The 18,549-nt window shown below is 38.9% G+C and overlaps 1 protein-coding gene across 18 annotated transcripts in view; it reads right to left on the reverse strand.

Annotated features, from left to right (window-relative positions):
• Tmcc1 (transmembrane and coiled-coil domain family 1) overlaps positions 1–18,549 on the reverse strand; it is a 172,728-nt gene that overhangs the window by 88,353 nt on the left and 65,826 nt on the right. For 2 of the 18 annotated variants that reach the window (XM_076567673.1, XM_042273898.2), the window contains one exon: positions 5,458–5,661. The exons of the other annotated variants lie outside the window; for them this stretch is intronic. In XM_076567673.1, coding sequence (XP_076423788.1) covers positions 5,458–5,496 — 39 coding nt within the window. In that variant the 5' untranslated portion in view covers positions 5,497–5,661. The remainder of the gene's footprint in view (positions 1–5,457; positions 5,662–18,549) is intronic. 18 annotated transcript variants of the gene reach the window in all.

The following is an 18,549-nucleotide window of genomic DNA, read 5'->3' on the forward strand; positions in this document are numbered from 1 at the left end:
GCTAGCTTGCAAGAGGCTAAAGCCATAGGCCAGTTGTAAATAATATAAGCCTTTGTGTGTTTACTTGGGTCCAAGTAGCTGAGGGACTGAGGGTAAGAGAGATTTGTCTGGTCCCCAGGGGAATGGGTGGGACCTGAGAAACTTCTGGCTACATTTTTTAATATGCTAGGGATTGAACTTGGGACATATGAGGGACTTTCCTAGTATGGTAGGCAAGCACTCTACCACTGAGCTACATCTGTACCCTTACTTTAGCTTTCTACCTGTCATACAGTCTGGTGAGACAAGTGTTTTTAAGATTGAGAGCAGCCTATTCTTAAAAAAAAAAAAAAGTTCTAATATGCCGTCAAATGAAGAAAACCTGTTTGATGAGGTAGGCTTCCATTACAAAGGACATCCCTTGAAAGGATTAGAAAGAAAAAATGTGCATCTTCTCAGTGCCTAGAATCTATCAAGTATGACAGATCCACTGAACCTGTCTGCTGTTTTAGATTATCCAGAGAACACTAAGCCTAGACACTAAGGCCATGAACTAACTTACTTTCACTAAGAACTCTGGATAGATGTTTCCTTGGGTGTGTGTAATAAAAAATCATTTTTCAGCAAGCATCAGAAATCATGTAATTTCACATCAGTAAGGAATCCAAGACAACACTTCCCAAGACAAACTTTAAGAGGAGTTAATGGCTTATTCAAAGTCACATACGCTACATCTATGTTGGCAGTAGTCAGAGCACAGCTGCCTTCAAAGTCACATGGTCAACCCTAGTTTACTTAATTTCAGTGACAAAGAACTTTGGAACAACAATTATTAAGTGAAAAGGGAAGCTATGGGGTACTTTTTTATTGCCTAAGCTACATTTGTATTTCAGACAAGATTGAGTCTTTGCAAATGCAAGCAAAGGGACCTACTTCCTATAGAACATAGGATGGGATAGTCGGAAATTTAATAGTCTGAAATTTTCTGTGCTATGCAAAGTCAATGTCATCCACACTGTCTTGTTTTTATTCAACATACTTTGCAATATGATCTGCTACAGATCCTTGTGTATAAGAGAAATTAAGTCCTAAACCAGGGTATTTGTTTAAAAGATCAAATTCTTCTTTTCATGTTCTTATGTCAACAAAAATAACTAAGAAAAAAACAGAAGTTATCACACATGCAGTTCCTGTGCTCAGATATAACAGTTCAAACGTGTGGCTGCCTTTTCCTACAATTCACAGCATGTGCCTTCAGAACAGTAGTTAACGAGGGTCACTCTTTACTCCTACCACAGGTGTGTATTCAGAATTTATCTTATTTGAGGCCTCATTTCATGTAACAGAATGCCATCAGTCTTCCTATTTGGGTGTTATAATACATCAGAAGTATTCTATAGATTACACCTGCCGAGTTCAAGCTCCAGAATGCACAGAGACCTGTGCACAGCAGCCAGGCATGGCACTATCTGATTTAAGTCTCCTAAAAAACAGGTCAATGATTAGCAGAAAAATGCAACATTTACTTTCTAGTAAAATTTACAAATGCAAAGTATTCTATTTCCAATTAAGAAGATCATCAGTGTATAGAGTAACAAAGAAAATTTAACGAAAGGAACACAAAAGGAGATGCTGCATGTCTATTGCTTAAAATCACCCACCCAATACTGACTCCTTGCCTATATATTTGAAATTGTAATCACAAATAATACTGTATCACTTTGCTGTATCCCCAGTATTTATCATTGAGAACGCAGGCTTAATATACTTTTAAAAATTGTAAGGTTTAGTGAGGTGGCTCACTGGGTAAAGTCACTTGCTGCCAAACCTGACAATGATCTGAGTTTGAGTCCTGAGACTCACAGGGTGGAAGGAGAGAACCGACTCCCAGTTTGTCCTATGACCTTCACACATACACCTTTAGACACACACACACACACACACACACACACACACACACACACACACACACTTTTTTAATTGTTTAGTAAAATAAACATAACATGATTTAGCCTTCGAATGTGTGTGTGTGTTACATGCACATGAGTGTGTGGGTGCACATGTCTATCCCAAGGCAAGAAGAGAACGCTAGCTATCTTCCATTACTCTCCTTGTTATTTCCTTCAGACAGGGTCTCTCAATAAACCCGAGGCTTACAGTTTTGGCTATAAATTTGGTTATAAATAAGTGAGCTTCAAGGATCTGTCTGTCATTGTTTCCCAGTGCTGGATTACAGGCACATCTAGTCATTCTTGGGTTTTTAATGCAAGAGCTGGGAATTCAAACTCAGGTCTTTATGCTTGCACAGCAAGACTCTTATTTTACCAATATATATTCACAGAAAAAGTAAGGAAGTCATATATGCCACTACATAACAGACAACAAAAAATTCAGTAGAATTTTGAGAAATGATTTCTGAAGAAATATTTTCTTTCTGAAAATTCAAGTTATTATCAATAATCTATATTTCTTGAGAACAGCCATACTCCAAAGTTTCTTTTGCTGATATCAAACTGATAGAAAAAACTGGACACTATATGGAGAGGGCACTTGTGGACTAAAATATTGTTAGTTGCTTTACACATCTAGATTGTACTCAGCGAATCAATAGCAGAACTGAAGAGCCTTGGCACCCTTCTTTAATATTCCCTTTATAGGCAAACTCAAGGCATGACTACATGATTATTTCCTGGGTTTCCACCATATGAAAAATTTAAACATAACGAAGGAAAGCTCTTAGATGGAAATGGGAAGGAAATCTGGTATGACAGAAAAAAGTCATCATGGGTTGATGATATTTCAAGTACTTTCTGGGATAGAAAGTGGACTCCGTGCCTGGTGTATGGGTGCACACCTGTAATCTTGTCCTTGAAAGTCTCAGGAAGGAGGCTAGTAAGTTCAACGCCAGAATGGACTACAAAAGACAGGAAAGGAGAGCGGGAAGGGTTCTCTGAGGCTGACTGGCTTGAATGAAAATGTGAAACCTGAACTAAGTGGAGTCTATTCAGAGCATGTCTGAAAGTTAAAACTGACAATACTACAACAAGCATTGCCTTACTTGTCTTTCATGTTAGAAAGCTCAAAAAAATTATATATGTTTACATAAACAGGAAGAATTAAAAATATGCTACCTCTAGAGGCAGGGTTGGGATCTCCATAAAAAGATACAGTTGGAAGCAAAAATCTCATTTTAAAAAAATTACTTTTTGAACACTGGGAAATAATTATCATTTAAAAGTAAAATCAAAGGACATTATTATTGGAAACATGAATCAATTTTAAGAATCATTAGGAAAATTAAATGACATGCCCACACTGGGGGAAGGTGCTCGATGATTTTGGCTCATCCAGGAGATGTAGAGTAGAAAGAAAAAAGGTTTTGTTAGTATTTCTGAAGTAACAAGTAAAAAAACCTAGCAAAAAAGAAAATAATCTGAAATGGCAAAGAAGCTGGGATCCACTCAAGGAGATAAGGTTCTCAAAAGTAAAGAGGTTTTTTTTTTTTTGTTTGTTTTGACATTAGGTAGGCCTGTTTGGTCTAGAACTAGCTCTGTAGACCAGGCTGGCCTTGAACTCAGAGATCTGCCTGCCTCTGCCTCCCTAGTTCTGGGATTAAAGGAGACAAGATTTTTACTCTTCCTGTAGCTCTACAATTTCCTTCTTTTTTCTTAGCTTGTGAGCACTAACTAGCCTACAGGAGTTACATGGCAACTGAACTTTAGGATTAATGGATACTGAGGTTAAAACCACCACAAACCTTTACAAATATTTCCTTCCACAAACTTTCTAACAGAAATTCCTATTAAAACATTGAGATAGTAAGAAAATTATATTCTTTTACAAGATTCTTTCTTAATAGCAAAACTACTTGTATGATAGAGCAGAGGAAGTTAGGTCTTTAAATCTTAATGGGTGTAGGAAAAATTCAGGGACATCCTTATTCAGTTTCTTTCTCATGTTCAAGTATCTTCCAAACTGCATTCACAATTGAATACATACTAAATCAAGGGCACACATTCCTTAAGGTTTTGTCATAATCACCTGTAATAGGAACTATAAACACTGTTAAGGTGAGCAGAGGGAACTGCTCTGCTCACCCTGATTCTCTCTATGTAGACTGTGCTCCCACCCCTTCCTCGAGTCTCTCTATGTAATAGATAATAACCTATGTAAATAATAACCTGGAGAGAAGCAACAGCAGCAAAATACCCAGAATGCAGTTTTGTTCTAGTTAAGTGATCACTGACCAGCTCTTAGCTGTTAGACTTTCCTGTGTAGTAGTGTCATGAGATCTGACTTATTACATGTACATGCATCTGCTTATTACATGTACTACATCTTTGGAAACATACCACTAAAGAGTACTGAAGGAATAACACAAGGATTCTTCTTCATATTGTTTAGGAGAAATGTAGGCCTTCTGCATCTCCACACACAGGATGAAATGCATTTCAATATTCCTAAAAAGTCCCTGTCAGGTGAGATCTTGAAGCTATCACATGGTCTGGGGATGGAGGCAAGCATGGTACTCCTTCTGCTTCAGTGACACCAGGGTCACTTGTGAGCAGCTAAGATTTTACCCTTAGGATTCTAACACACTGCAACATACACAGATTTAGCAATTCTGATTAACATTCAAGAAAGATGAGAATGCCTACAATTTGTTTACATTTCTGTCTACAGGGAATGAACTGCAGCACAATTTAGTCACCAACTGTCATGTCTTTAAAATACAGTGTTTCTGAAATAAAGCTCACCTCTTACCTCCTCTTTCCACAGAGCCCTCCTTACTAGCTAAGGAGAGAGCTCAAATTACATCCAGGGCTGTGTCCACCAGAGCCCATTCATAAAAACTACTATCCTTTCTTAAAGGGGCTCTTCACCTTGTTATTTTGTATTTGAAACTGTTGGCATGAAACTGACTTTTCACTCAGAACTAAGGAGCTGCTCCACCAGCTCCCTGTAGGGCTTCCTCTACACTTCTTCACTAGATGTGCAAGTCTCCACACAACCCCTCATCTTCACATTTTCCTGGGGCTCATGGCAGCTTCTAAGAACTGTTTTGTGCTGATTTCTCGAGTTTATTAGTGAAATTTCTATGTAAGCCCTGGTCCCACAGAGTAGGATTTTCTTTTGTTGGTCTACAAGTTACTTATTTAACTGCTAATTAAATATGTACATTTGGCCTACAATTATTTCTTATCCACGCTCTCCTGGAATTCTATCAGGGGTACACATGACAAGTTGGTCCAGATTCACAGATGACAGCTGCAGTTTAGGGGCATACAGTCTGGGGCTGGCAGAGCAGGCAGCCTTCAGCTTTGTGTCCATCAGATCAAAGAACAAAAGGCAGCGCTTCCTTCCCAGATCTTCCTTAGCACTAGAGGAAGGCAGGGTTGACACAAAGTCCCATCAAAAAGGAAGCTCTGCTGAAGCCAGTCAGAGTTCCCGGTAAGACACACCAGAAAGCTGACCCACCTTGGAGAGCTGCCGCCTCAGGCTAAAGCGCTGGACCATGGTCGTGAAGATCTCCTAACAAAGCGATCTACCCAGCAAGGGTATCTTTTTCTTCTTTTATTAAAACACAGCTTCTTGGGCAAGTCTCTGGCGGCACATTTGAAGGCTGACAGAGTTCGATGGATTCCCCAGGAGTCTCAGCAAACTTGGAAGCACTTCATTGTTCTGCGGAGACAGCACAGCCTAGGAGCGGCAGGCGGGGCGGATCCCCAGCCCAGTGCCAGGCTCTCCCCGCACTTCCTGTGTCAGCTGGAGGGTCCAGCCGTAAGGACCACCCCTTCCCCTCCCGCCAACCTTCAGGCAGGGTGCCGGGTGCCACCTGAGCCTTGGGTCTTAGCTCTTGAGACCAAGGCTGGAGGTGGGTGGTGCCGGCTGGTATCGCAGCATCTGCTGCCCTGTCCTGGTGCTAGGGCTCAGCCTCCACCCAGGTAATCCCGGAGAACGGGGGTGGGGGTGGGGGGAAGAAAAGGAGGTGGGAGAGCCAGCCTCCACCAGCTCCAGCTCTAAACGGAAACTCCTCCCAGCTGACTCGCAGCTGTGTGGCTTTGTCTAGCATAATTGGCCGAGCCTTTCCTCTTATTCACCGGGAGGCTTCTGTGGGAAGGAATGTCAGGTGCAGGGAGCATACTTGGATGGTGACTTCAACTTCAGGCTCAAGTTAAAGGCTAGTGTGAATGTCCTCTTGTTCGAACAAAGTATTTTTAAAAACTGGCACACATACCAAACAGACCAGCTTACAGTGAATTAATACAGGTAAAGGGAAGTGGAAAGGGACAAGCTGCGGGGAGATCCTAGCCACTCTTCTTCCTCTAGTGAGCAAGTCTCCTCTTCTAAACGAGGACAGAACTTGTGGGCATCCACTGGTTTTGTGCTTGCCATGCCCTCCATTCTTGTGAGCAGGATTGGGTCCCACACTAGGTCTGCAGCCTTTGTTGGCCTGAACTCCAGATGTACAATCAGAATTCACATCTGCTGTCCCACTGACTTCTTCCACACCCCTCTCAAGTTTGTGCTAGTGTCAAGACTTTCCAGATGAATCAGGAACCTTCTCTAAAACCTCAATACAATTCTGAAGAAACTAAGAGTTATAGTCTTCTGGCAAGAAAAGTAAAAAATTAGTTTGAAAACAAAAGGAAGTTTCTTGCAAGGCTCTTCTATTACTCCTGTCTTCCGCATTGCCTTTCAATGACCTAAAAATAGGATGGATGCAAGATGCCTTTATCTCATCCTACTCAGGGTCTTCGGAATCACTGAGGAGTCACATCAAATTCAAATAGCAGGCTCCCAAAGCTTATTGCACACAAGGTAAATATAAAACTGCCTTTTAAGACCATAAACAGAAAAGGTGTTTGTTTGTATTGCTCAAACAACAGTAACAACAACAAAACTTTCAAAGTTTGAAAGCAACTACTTAGATCAACTGTGACTAAAAGTGAAAAATGGCTCATATTTATGGTACAGAGTACACAAATGTAACCTAATACTAAAACTAACAGATTAAAACATCAGTTCTCAATCTGTGCGACTCAACTCCTTGGGGGTCGAATGACTTTTTCACAAGCATTGCTGAAATCCATCAGAAAACACAGACATTTACATTATGACTCATAGCAGTAGCAAAATTACAGTTATGAAGTAAAAACGAAAATAATTTTATGGTTAGGGGTCACCACAACATGAGGAACTGTATTAAAAAGTCACAGCACCAAGAAGGTTGAGAACCACTGGACTAAAACAATTTCAAGTGCAAAGTTGGCCAACAATGAACTTGAGCTTCTTGTTGTTTCTAAAATGGTTAAGTGGAGGTGTCAGTACTACAATTTTCTTCTCACAGAAAATGAAATAAGAGTCTGAAGCTGAGCTTGGTGGTCACACCTGTAATCCCAACACTCAGGAGATGAAGCAGAGGATCATGAGTCTAAGGTTTACCAGGAATATACAGTGAAATTCTGTCTCAAAGGGAAAAAAAGGTGTGTGTGTGTGTGTGTGTGTGTGTGTGTGTGTGTGAGAGAGAGAGAGAGAGAGAGAGAGAGAGAGAGAGAGAGAGAGAATCATATGTACATTCATGGTCAGGAAACACTGTAATCTAAAACCAAGTCCACATTATGGTTATAAGATTCTTTCCATTCAAAAATAAAGAGAAATGGAAGCAGGAAAAAATGTCAAAAGACACCAGACAGTACACATTAAGTATCAGTCATGAACTGAGGAGGGGAGGAGGCCTGATGGAGACTCAGCTCAGCAGTAGAGCACCCAGCACTGAGTAGAACTGGGCTAATAAAAAGAGAGAAAGAATCACAAGTGAACTGAAAGGAGTATAAACGCTTAACGTTCCAGAATGTAAGAGGATTTAGGTTAAATAGATCAAACTTGTTTGCCTTTCTTGTGGAAACTCATTCATTTGCCTAGTAAAATAAACAAAGCTTAATTATTTGATGTAACTAATTGTATTAAAATATCATTATGAATGAATGTGAAATCCGGCCCTTAATCTAAACAAAAAAAAAAAAAACGATAATTTAAAACAGAAAACATCCTTAATTACCTAAGTCATTAGGGAAAAAAATTATAATCTCTAAATGTGGCTTATTTTGAAGAATCGGGAAGCTTTTTTTTTTTTTTGATGAATCGACAATAACAAAGGTAACAAAATAATATAACAAAAGAAAGACAGAAACATAATCCAGACAAAAGTCCACAGCTTTATAATTTCTCTCACACATTCTAGGAGTCAAATAACAATGCCCTTGTTTTTGTAGTTTATTCCAAAAACTCGGCAACACTTTACAAACTGAATGGAAAAAGACAAGGATCCTCCAAAGGGTCACAAAGATCACCAACCCTTTGTGAACTGGTTAAAGATATGCACTCAGATCCTGAAGCCACACACATTAACTATGTGAATGACCATCACAGGATTTAAATACATTCCAAATGGTTCATAGACCTGGAAAAACACAGCCTCCATAACTAGAGCAGAGTTCCAGTCATGACTAAAGATGATCATAAATCACTTAGCAATCTTGTTCTTGTCTTGGACATTTTGGCTCCAATTCCCAATATTTTCCCCTTATTTTGTCAAATAATCTACTTCTAAAGTTGGCAAATAGTCTTCTTGTACATTATCAGTTTGGCTGAAAAATCTTTTTTTTTTTAATTACTATCATAGTGGGGGAAAAAAAGAATTACTCCTTTTGAATCAGTATCTCTAACACCACAGTAGAAAAGGTAACATACAACTTTTTTTTTTCTATTCATGTATAAACGTATAACAAAATGAAACAAAAAAACTAGACGGGCATGGCACATGCCTTTAATCCCAGCATTTGAGGAGGCAGAGGCAGGCAGATCTAGGTGAGTTCAAGGCTAACCTGGTCTACATAGCAGTTCAGGAACAGTTGAGAATTTGAATTTCCACATTGTAAGTAACAGTTGAGAATTTGAATTTCCACACTGTAAGGAACAGGTGAGTTTACCTAAAGCTGGCACACTTAAAGTACTTTAGCTATGGCTCTCTCACCTCTCTGGTAACCTGTCTTGGAACAGCTATTTGAAATAAACTGTATTCTCCTAGTAGAAGTAACTGCAGTCCCACTGTGGGTTTTAACCAGCTTTTTTTGTTTGTTTGTTTGTTTGTTTTTTGTTGTTGTTGTTATTTTGAGACAGGGTTTCTCTGTGTAGCTTTATGCCTTTCTTGGAACTCGCTTTGTATAGACCAGGTTGGCCTCGAACTCACAGAGATCTGCCTGGTTCTGCCTCCTGAGTGCTGGGATTAAAGGTGTGTGCCACCACGGCCCGGCTTAACCAGTTTTTATGATAATCTAGTAGAAATAACTACCAATCAATTAATAAAGTTGTAAGAATTTGATAAGACTTCATTATGCAATGCTGGTCATCATTTCAGAGCAAGCATTTCGGATATGAGACATTTAGGAATGGAATGAAGTATACACCCTTTATAATCTGGGATGGAAATGGAGGACTTAAGAACACAGCAGGTATCACACAACAACAGTGCTACTATGGATAAGAGGCACAAAGAGTGATGAACTTTGGGATAAAAAAAAGTCTAGAAGTTTAAGTCTTCAAGTTTTTTTTTTTTTTTTGTTTTTTCGAGACAGGGTTTCTCTGCGTAGCTTTGCGCCTTTCCTGGAGCTCACTTGGTAGCCCAGGCTGGCCTCGAACTCACAGAGATCCGCCTGGCTCTGCCTCCCGAGTGCTGGGATTAAAGGCGTGCGCCACCACTCAAGTTTTTTTTTTAAGAATTCTGTAAATGAACAAAGAGCAAGAGCAGTCCATGAGAAAGCTTATGCTGGCACAGTTTTGTAATCCCAGCACTAGGGAGACTGAAGTAGGAGGGTCAAGAGTTCAAGACCACTCTGGGCTATGTGAGACTCTTTCTCAAAAAAGGGGAGGGGTACTCTACAAGAACAGATATAGAGGTGTGAAATGGGTTATAAGTATTTGTAGAATGGGAATGTAAAAACGTCAATAAAATTTAGTTGCTAATTTTAAATTTGCAAACATATGTACTAACTTCTAAAAACGGTTGTAAAAGAAATATTATTCTTTATTGTCTGGTTTTCAAGCAAGAAAGGAGGAAATCAGCGCCCAGAAATCCTCATCAATAATACTGCCAGTTTTAGGGTTTCTTATGCAATTCGAGTTCTAAAGTGACACAGACTATATAAAAATAAATTTGCTGCAACAATCTCATAATAGGTGGGAGATAAGATACTTTATTTACCTGAAGTAAATTAACTTCTGTAGTTTGTACAAGGCCAAGCAATTGTCAGTGTAAAACAGCTCGGAAAGTCGCACAATTCATTAAGTAGTAAGAAGTTAAATTATGTTCATGGCCAACAAAACAAACAAACAAACAAACACCCAAGTCTCTAACTCATTCTGTAGCTTACTAGCTATAGTGGCTGACTTAAAGAGCAGCCACACTTGCCAGATGAAGTTCTCATGTTAGTGAGTTCTACATGCTCTTTAAGATACATTAAAACAGTATGCTTTTTTTGTTTTTAATAAAAGCAATGTTTGATGCTGGGCACAGTAGAACATGCATGTACTCCCAGCACTGGGAGGCAGAGGCAGGCAGATCTCTGTGAGTTTGAGGCCAGCCTGGTCTAAATAGCAAGTTCCAGGACAGCAAAGACTACATAGAGATACCTTGTCTCAAAAAAAAAAACAAAAACAAAAAAAACAAAACAAAACAAAACAAAAAAACCAATAAAGTAAAATAAAATAAAAGTAATGCTTTAAAAGTTCTGTTTCTCGCCCCCAAGCTCATGACATGCATTACCTGCTGTGAATGGATGCAAGGAAACAAGGGAGAAGCAGAAAGCAGTTTCATGAGACGCTGGTACAAGTGTACATGTGTGCACATGTACATACAACACATACAATAATACATATTATATAAGATATATATATATAAAAACTCTAAAATTCCTAAAACACTGGAGTTTTCGCCTCTTTTATCCATCGGTCCTACCTGCAAACTCCCTGATCTTTCTACTTAAATTTTACATGTTCTTCTTTTCCATTGTAAGAATTAACTTTATTATTTTTGACATTTATTTCCCATTTATAAATGGCTGTTTATGATTTAATATTTTCCAATAAAACATGCTTATAAAAATTTAGAAAATATGTCAAGCTTGGTAGGGAACATGTTATATAACAGAACTCAAGAGGCTAATGCAGGAGGATCACTGCCTCTTTAAGACCAGCCTGGTTTACGTAGAGAGTTAGAAAACAGCCTTTACTATAGAGTGATAACCTATCTCAAAGAAAAGAGCCAGTAAATAAATAAAACTCCACAAAATTTAGACAATCAGTACATAAAGAACAAGATAAACTCACTCATAAACCAATTTAAATATTGTAGTGATTTGATATATTTCCAATGGGATTTTTTATTTTTTTAATCTGTAATTAATTTTGAACATTTAATTGTTATAATCAGTTCTTCATACCATAATACATTTATTATGTATTATGATTCTGTATATGTATTATGAAATTGTACTTACAAGAATATACAGCATTACCTGTAGTCACAGATTTTTTTTGTGTAGCTTTCTAACTCCCTTCTATCACACTGTTTATCTTCTCTAATCCCTCCATCTGCTGGGTCTTCTAGTGTAGGCCAGGCTGACTAGCCCAGTCTTGGAATTCTGTACCCTCCTGCTTCATCCTCTCAAATTCTGGGATTACAAACATGTAACTGGTTTAAAACCAATTTTTTTTTTTTTTTTTTAAATTCAGTGGGCTGGATCAACTGGGGAGAGGTTAGCCACAAGATAAAAAATTCAGTCAGATAAGGAAATTCAAGAGATCTGTTATATAACATGGTACCTAAAGTTAATAACAATAATTATTTTTCTGTAAAAGAAAAATTTAATTTTGTTCTAGTAAAATAGTAGCTGTGGTAATATCCATCTTAATAAGGTTATTTGAGCTACTCCACAATGTGTGTATTTCAAAACACCAATGTATAGGATAACTTGTATAATTTTTGTCAATTAAAATATAAAATGTTGCCGGGCGGTGGTGGCACACGCCTTTAATCCCAGCACTCGGGAGGCATAGGCAGGCGGATCTCTGTGAGTTCGAGGCCAGCCTGGACTACCAAGTGAGTCCCAGGAAAGGCGCAAAGCTACACAGAGAAACCCTGTCTTGAAAAACCAAAAATAAATAAATAAATAAATAAATAAATAAATAAATAAATAAATAAATAAATAAATAAAATATAAAATGTTAAAAAGTAAAAATCCAATTTATTCTTATGCCACTATTCTCAGTACATATGGTCAACATACACATTTTACATACACCATTTTCTGCTGCTGCCAAGTATTCTCACAGCATGGGTAGAGTAGCCTTTCTGGCTACTCTGAATGACCTTTAGAGTATTCCCACACTTCTGCTAGTACAAACACTGCCTACACAAGTCTGCATGAGTGAGCTTTTCTTCATGGTGGATACTGAGATAGGATCCTACTACAATTCAGTTTTTCCTGAAGCCCCATCTATTTCAGCTCCTCATTATTATTTTTGCTGCTTCTCAACTCACAGCCATCTCTGGAAAACTGATCCAAGTGCATACAGTCCTTAGATTATAGCATGTGCTACTTGGCTCCCTACTGTTACTTAGTTTCTCATGCATTAAGGCTGCCTCTTATACAAATTAAAAATGAGCACTTTGCGGGTTAGAGTGATATGGTTAAGAGCACTGGCTGCTCTTGCAGAGGACCTGGGTTCAGTTCCCAGAACCCACACAGCTCACTACCATTTGGGACTTCAGTTTCAGGGGCTCTAATACCCTCTTCTGACTTCTGCAGGCACCAGGCATGTATGTGGTGCACATGCATATATGCAGGCAAGACACTTATACACATAAAATAAAAACAATTTTAAATTTAAACAAAAAAAAAACATGTTGAAGGAATGCCTCATATTCTCCATGTCTCAATGCACAGTACCACGTGCACACTGAACAACTAATAAATACTTGTGGAATGCTGGGAAATCCTTAGAAGAAGATATGTGATGATTATTATCTTATTCTTTTATTACACTAAAAAGAATGGTATAAACTCTAAAGTTGCATTATCAATAGTTTATATTTCATTTTCTGTTTGTAGGTATGAACTTCACAAAGGAAAAAATGAAACGGCGTACATAGGCTAAAATAATTCCTCTATAATTTCTTTTACTTAGAAATACTGTGCTTGCCAAATGAATGGAAACACATGAACTATGAACCAAAGGCTGAGGGGCTCCCAGCTGGATCAGGCCCTCTGAATAGGTGAGACAGTTGATTGGCTTGATCAGTTTGGGAGGCATCTAGGCAGTGGGACCAAGTCCTGTGCTCATTCCATGAGTTGGCTGTTTGAAACCAGGAACTTATGCAGGGACACTTGGCTTAGTCTGGGAGGAAGGGACTGGACCTCCCTGGACTGAGTCTACCAAGTTGATCACAGTCCTTGGGGGAGGACTTGTCCTGGAGGAGGTGGGAATGGAGGGTGGGCTGGGGGTAAGGGGAGGGCGTGGGAGGGGGGAGAATAGGGGAACCCATGGCTGATATGTAGAACTGAATGGTATTGTAAAATAAAAATATATATCACAAAAAAAAAAAAAGAAAAAAAAGAAATACTGTGCTTGCTAGTTTATGTCAACTCACTGGAGAGGAGGAAGCTTCAATTGAGAGGTTTTTTTTTTTTTTTTTTTTTTTTTTTGATTGGGCTGTAGGCAAGCCTGTAAGGTATTTTCTTAATTAGTGATTGACTGGGCAGGGCCAAGTTCATTGTGGGTGGGGCCACCCTTGGGCAGGTGGTCCTGGGTTGCAAGCTAAGCAAGCTATGAGGAATAAACCAGTAAGTAGCACCCCTCCATGGCCTCTGTCTGCGCCTTAGTTCCTGCCTCCAGGTTCTCACCCTGTTTGAGTTCCTGTCCTGACTTCTTTCATAATGAACAGTGCTGTGGAAAATTAAACCAAATAAACCCTTTCCTCTCCAAGCTGCTTGGTCATGGTGTTTCATCACAGCAATAGTAACCCTAAGATAAATATATAGAGAAAAAAGTTCTTAGGCAATAGTGATGCTTTAATATACATTAGGGAGAGTAGCATCTTTAAGATGGCATACAAGGAAGCCATGGCCAGTTTCCATCTACAGATGTGGAGTTTAAAATAATACTCACACTGTAAGGTCACTAGAAATCTAGACACCAACTGAACTCTAACATCCAGAACATTGTAAAAGCAAATAGGTTTTCAAGTAAAAGGACCAAGAGAACCTTTGGCATTGGTGTGCCTGTTCACAAATTTCCCTTCCAGACAGCAGAGGAAACCCCCTAGATGGGATTTAGACTACACTATCCCAACATACACTACTGTGCAGGTCATTTCTTTCTGTATCAGAGTGCCTTCCTCATGCCTAGAGGAAAGAAACACCTTTACCTCTGAAGATGAAGCACAGGGAAGGATCTGAAAAAGCAGGACTTGTTAAGGGTGTTCCAATTTTGTACCATTACATCACAGTCTTTATCCAATCCTAGGTCTCCACCACTATCTACTTCTAAAGCTTAGCATTAAAAACATACCAGCTTGCTGGGCAGAGGTGGTGCACTAGGGGGGCAGAGGCTGGTGAATCTCTGAGTTCAAGGCCAGCCTGGTCTACAGAGTGAGTTCCTGGACATCTAGAGCTACACAGTGAGACCCTGTCTAAGCAAAAAAAGAAAAGAAAACAATAACTCATCAGCTCAATCACCCCTTTGGGTTTTCTTTTCTTTGGGGGAGGGGAGTATGAGGCAGTGGCCATTGCCCAGCACTGTGCAGCTTATGCAGCACACAGGACTCTGGCATAGTTCTCACCTAGTTAGTTAGCTCTGTACTCAGTTAGGGCTACAACTCTCCCTTTACTTAGCATGCAGAATTCCCATTTGTCTCAACCTTTCATCCTACTAGAATGTTCCTATGAATGATCAGAATGCATTTCTACACTAAACAGAGGAGTCTATTAACTTCGCTATTATTTTGGTAGGCCCAAACTGCTCAACTACTGGTAATTTCATATGGTTCCAAGTGTAAGATGTAATGAAAGTCAGCCTAGGGAAGAGAACACAGAAACAGCTCTAGCAACACAAAATGAGAACACAGCTCAAAAAAGAAAACCCAAAAGCCCACAAATGGATGGCTTCTTCCACCAAACCAAGATTGAGAAAACCAAGCCTGAATATCCAGTCAGAATGTAAAATACAATTCTGTCACAGTACTCTAGATCAATGAAGAGGGAAATCAAGTTTAGGAATTTAGCAGAAAGAATCTAAGACAGAAGATAATCAACAAAAGTTATCTAGAAGTAATTAGTTGCTGCAGAAATACTGTCCTAGATGCCAGAAGAAGAAATGAAAGAATTCTAGACTGTCTTCCCTACTTCAAAACCGTGGCTTCCTATATTTCAAAGGCTGTACATAAGCAGAGATGTGGAAATTAACTTGGATTAAAAACACTATGTGAAATTTTCTATACCTTTTCACTCTATGCACAGAGAAGACCCGAGGAGTAAGCTTGTGTCAAAGCCCTTTGAAGCTGGTCATGGTGGCTGGAGCACACTTTTAATCCCAGCACTCCAGAGGCAGACAGATTCCTGTGAGTTTGAGGCCAGCCTGGTCTACATAGTGAGTGAGTTCCAGGACAGCCAGGTCTTATGTAGAGACCCTGTTTCAAAACCTAAGGTAAGAAAGTAATGGACTAAACATGGGACTACTCAGATTATCTCAATTATCAAAATTTAACAGGGAAAGGCATAAACCCACAATGACAAAGAGAACAGGAGAAGAGATGGCAACAGACAAGAGATACCAGCAAAACCTGGGAATGTGAAATGTACACAGTGAGGTAATAACCTCGATTTCAGCTCTTTTGGGTCAGGTAGGTACTCGCAGGGTACCAGATGTTATGGTAGAGAACAAGAAGCCAGCCAATCTGTACCAAACTATATATAGTCCTGTGTTGAGGACTGGGAGCACCCGAGGCTGCTTTAAAAGCAGGGTTGACTCAAATGCTTAATCATATCAACTCATCATTTTAATATAAGTAAGGGTAATGGTCAGGGGTCTGCTATCTAATGAGATTGACTCAACAAACCCGAAGGATTCTAGGCAGACTCTGATCATGCTGAAGGCTAAAGTAAGGGCAATGGAATTGAACCACAAACTGAGAATTTCAGTCTCTCTCCTGCTCTTTCGGAACACAAGCATCCAGGCCCATCACAGCCTCTATCACCTACCACTCAAACACAAAGGTGAAGAGTTAGATGAAGGAAACAATAGAGAGAGAACCTACAGATACTGAAACCTGAGGGTTTCAAAACAAAACAAAACAAACTGGCCTAATCTACCAGTGTACAAGTCCTTGCAAGAAAGAATTTCCAACACCATCTTAAAGGCCTCTCAAGTATGAGAAGGAAACCAGGGTTGATCGGATATTTGAGACAGGTTTATAACATGAAAGACTAAAACATGGGGTAGGAGGGGAGACATACACATTACAGGAACCAAAAGAAAATACCCCTCAAAGTCAAAAGAAACAAATTTCCAAAAAAAGTTTGCTTTAAAAATAGACAGAGCCAGGTATAGTGGCACATATCTTTAATCCTGTACCTGGGAGGCAGAGGCAGGCAAATCGCTGAACTCCATTCCAGCCTGGTCTACACAGTGAGTTCCAGGACAGCCAGGGCTACACAGAGAAACCCTGTCTCAAAAAAAAAAACAAAAAACAAAAAACAAAAAGTCAGATGACCTCCTCCCTCCCAAAAAAATCACTTAAGAGATTTAAAAAAGTTGCCCTCTGATTTAAGCATGTGTACACACACACATCAAACAAACAAATAAAGTGTGACAAAATATAGAAAATCAGAAGTTGTTTTAATTTCCGCCCTTTTCTGGTAAGCATTCTGGAGAATATGCTTTGGAATAAACCAATGAAGGCAGAGTATGACATCAAGAAAATACAGATTCTGTCATTTATTAACAGATTTAAAAATCGCAGGACAAAAGGTTGCACCAACCCTATAGTGAAATCAATTCAGACTATAGGAAAAGTGAGAGCTTTCAGAAATACATTTTCATGAAAAAGACAAAACCAAGAAGAGAGTAGGCTATTTTGAAACTCCTGGGGAGATTTACAGGTTTTAGAATTTGGAAATAGCTAATAATTATAACAAATTTAAAGTACTAACTCCATGGACAGTGACAACTGCAGCAAAGGGGAAAGAAATATATTCACATTGGCATGGCATTAACAGTATGCTGCTGAGATTTCAAATTCAACTAAAACGTATGGAGAGGGAGAGATAAGAAGAGAGCTAACTTATCTTCAGTCAAATGAAAATAGCAACATGAGCAAAGTTCTTTAATAAATCCCAAAACAAAGTTAAAGAAACAATAAGAATTCTGAACAAAGTAGGGAGTGGGTCAGAGAAATTCTCATTTTAATTTCCAAAACTCTACAGGGGCTTAATTCTTTTTTAAAAAACTATTTTATAGTGGTAAACAAATTAATGAAAATACACTTTCCCTGAAGTTAGATATGCTGGAGAAATACTTGTATGTGAGCATTCTGAAACACAGATGGTAGTAAATAAGCCTGTGGAAATTTCTTCATAGAAAATAAAATAAAAACAATATATTCACATACAGAATGCATCATGTTCCTAGTGTTGACAAGCAAAGAAAGGATTTTTAACTAGTTGGCTTCACAACCCTCTGAAATACTAAGGTGCATATGGCACCAAGCTTTAGCCTCTGGCTTCTCCTGTTTCCATGAAAGAGAACCTGCACCACTGGTCTAGGGGCACAGTTCAGTCTTCCTTTGTCAAAGCTTTCAGAGCCCCATCTGACTCTTTAAATGATACTATGATAATACAGAACTATGATGCCACACACAATGAATGAGGCAACAAATTAGGACAAAGGAAAAAGAAACCATCAGTGTACAAATCTTAAAGAAAAGAGATAAAGATAGTGTCTATAGAAAATGACTGCTCAAGCCTGGGCGGCGGTGGCGCACACCTTTAATCCTAGCACTCTGGAGGTAGAGCCAGGTGGATCTCTGTGAGTTTGAGGCCAGCCTGGTCTAGAGAGCGAGATCCAGGAAAGGCACCAAAACTACACGGAGAAATCCTGTCTCGAAAAAACACAAGAAAAAAAAAAAAAGAAAAAAAAGAAAATGACTGCTCAAAGCATTCAAAATTACATAAAAACAATGACTTTTGATCTTTTCCAGTGAGTATCACTGCCTTTTATAAAGATTTTTTTTTTTGGGGGGGAGCGGTTTTTTTCCCAATAGTACCTGATTTTTTCCTTACCTAATTTTCTTCCACTAAAGCAGTAAAAAAATTTATTACTTAGAAAGACACACCAGATATAACCTAACCCATATATCTAAATGAGCTAACTTAATTTACTGGTTTTTGGTTTTATTTAATAAAACAAATGAGCTGCAAATCCTTGCTTGTAACAGTGAATATTATTATAAAT

Source organism: Peromyscus maniculatus, chromosome 3 (assembly GCF_049852395.1).
Source record: "Peromyscus maniculatus bairdii isolate BWxNUB_F1_BW_parent chromosome 3, HU_Pman_BW_mat_3.1, whole genome shotgun sequence".
Lineage (NCBI taxonomy): Eukaryota > Metazoa > Chordata > Mammalia > Rodentia > Cricetidae > Peromyscus > Peromyscus maniculatus.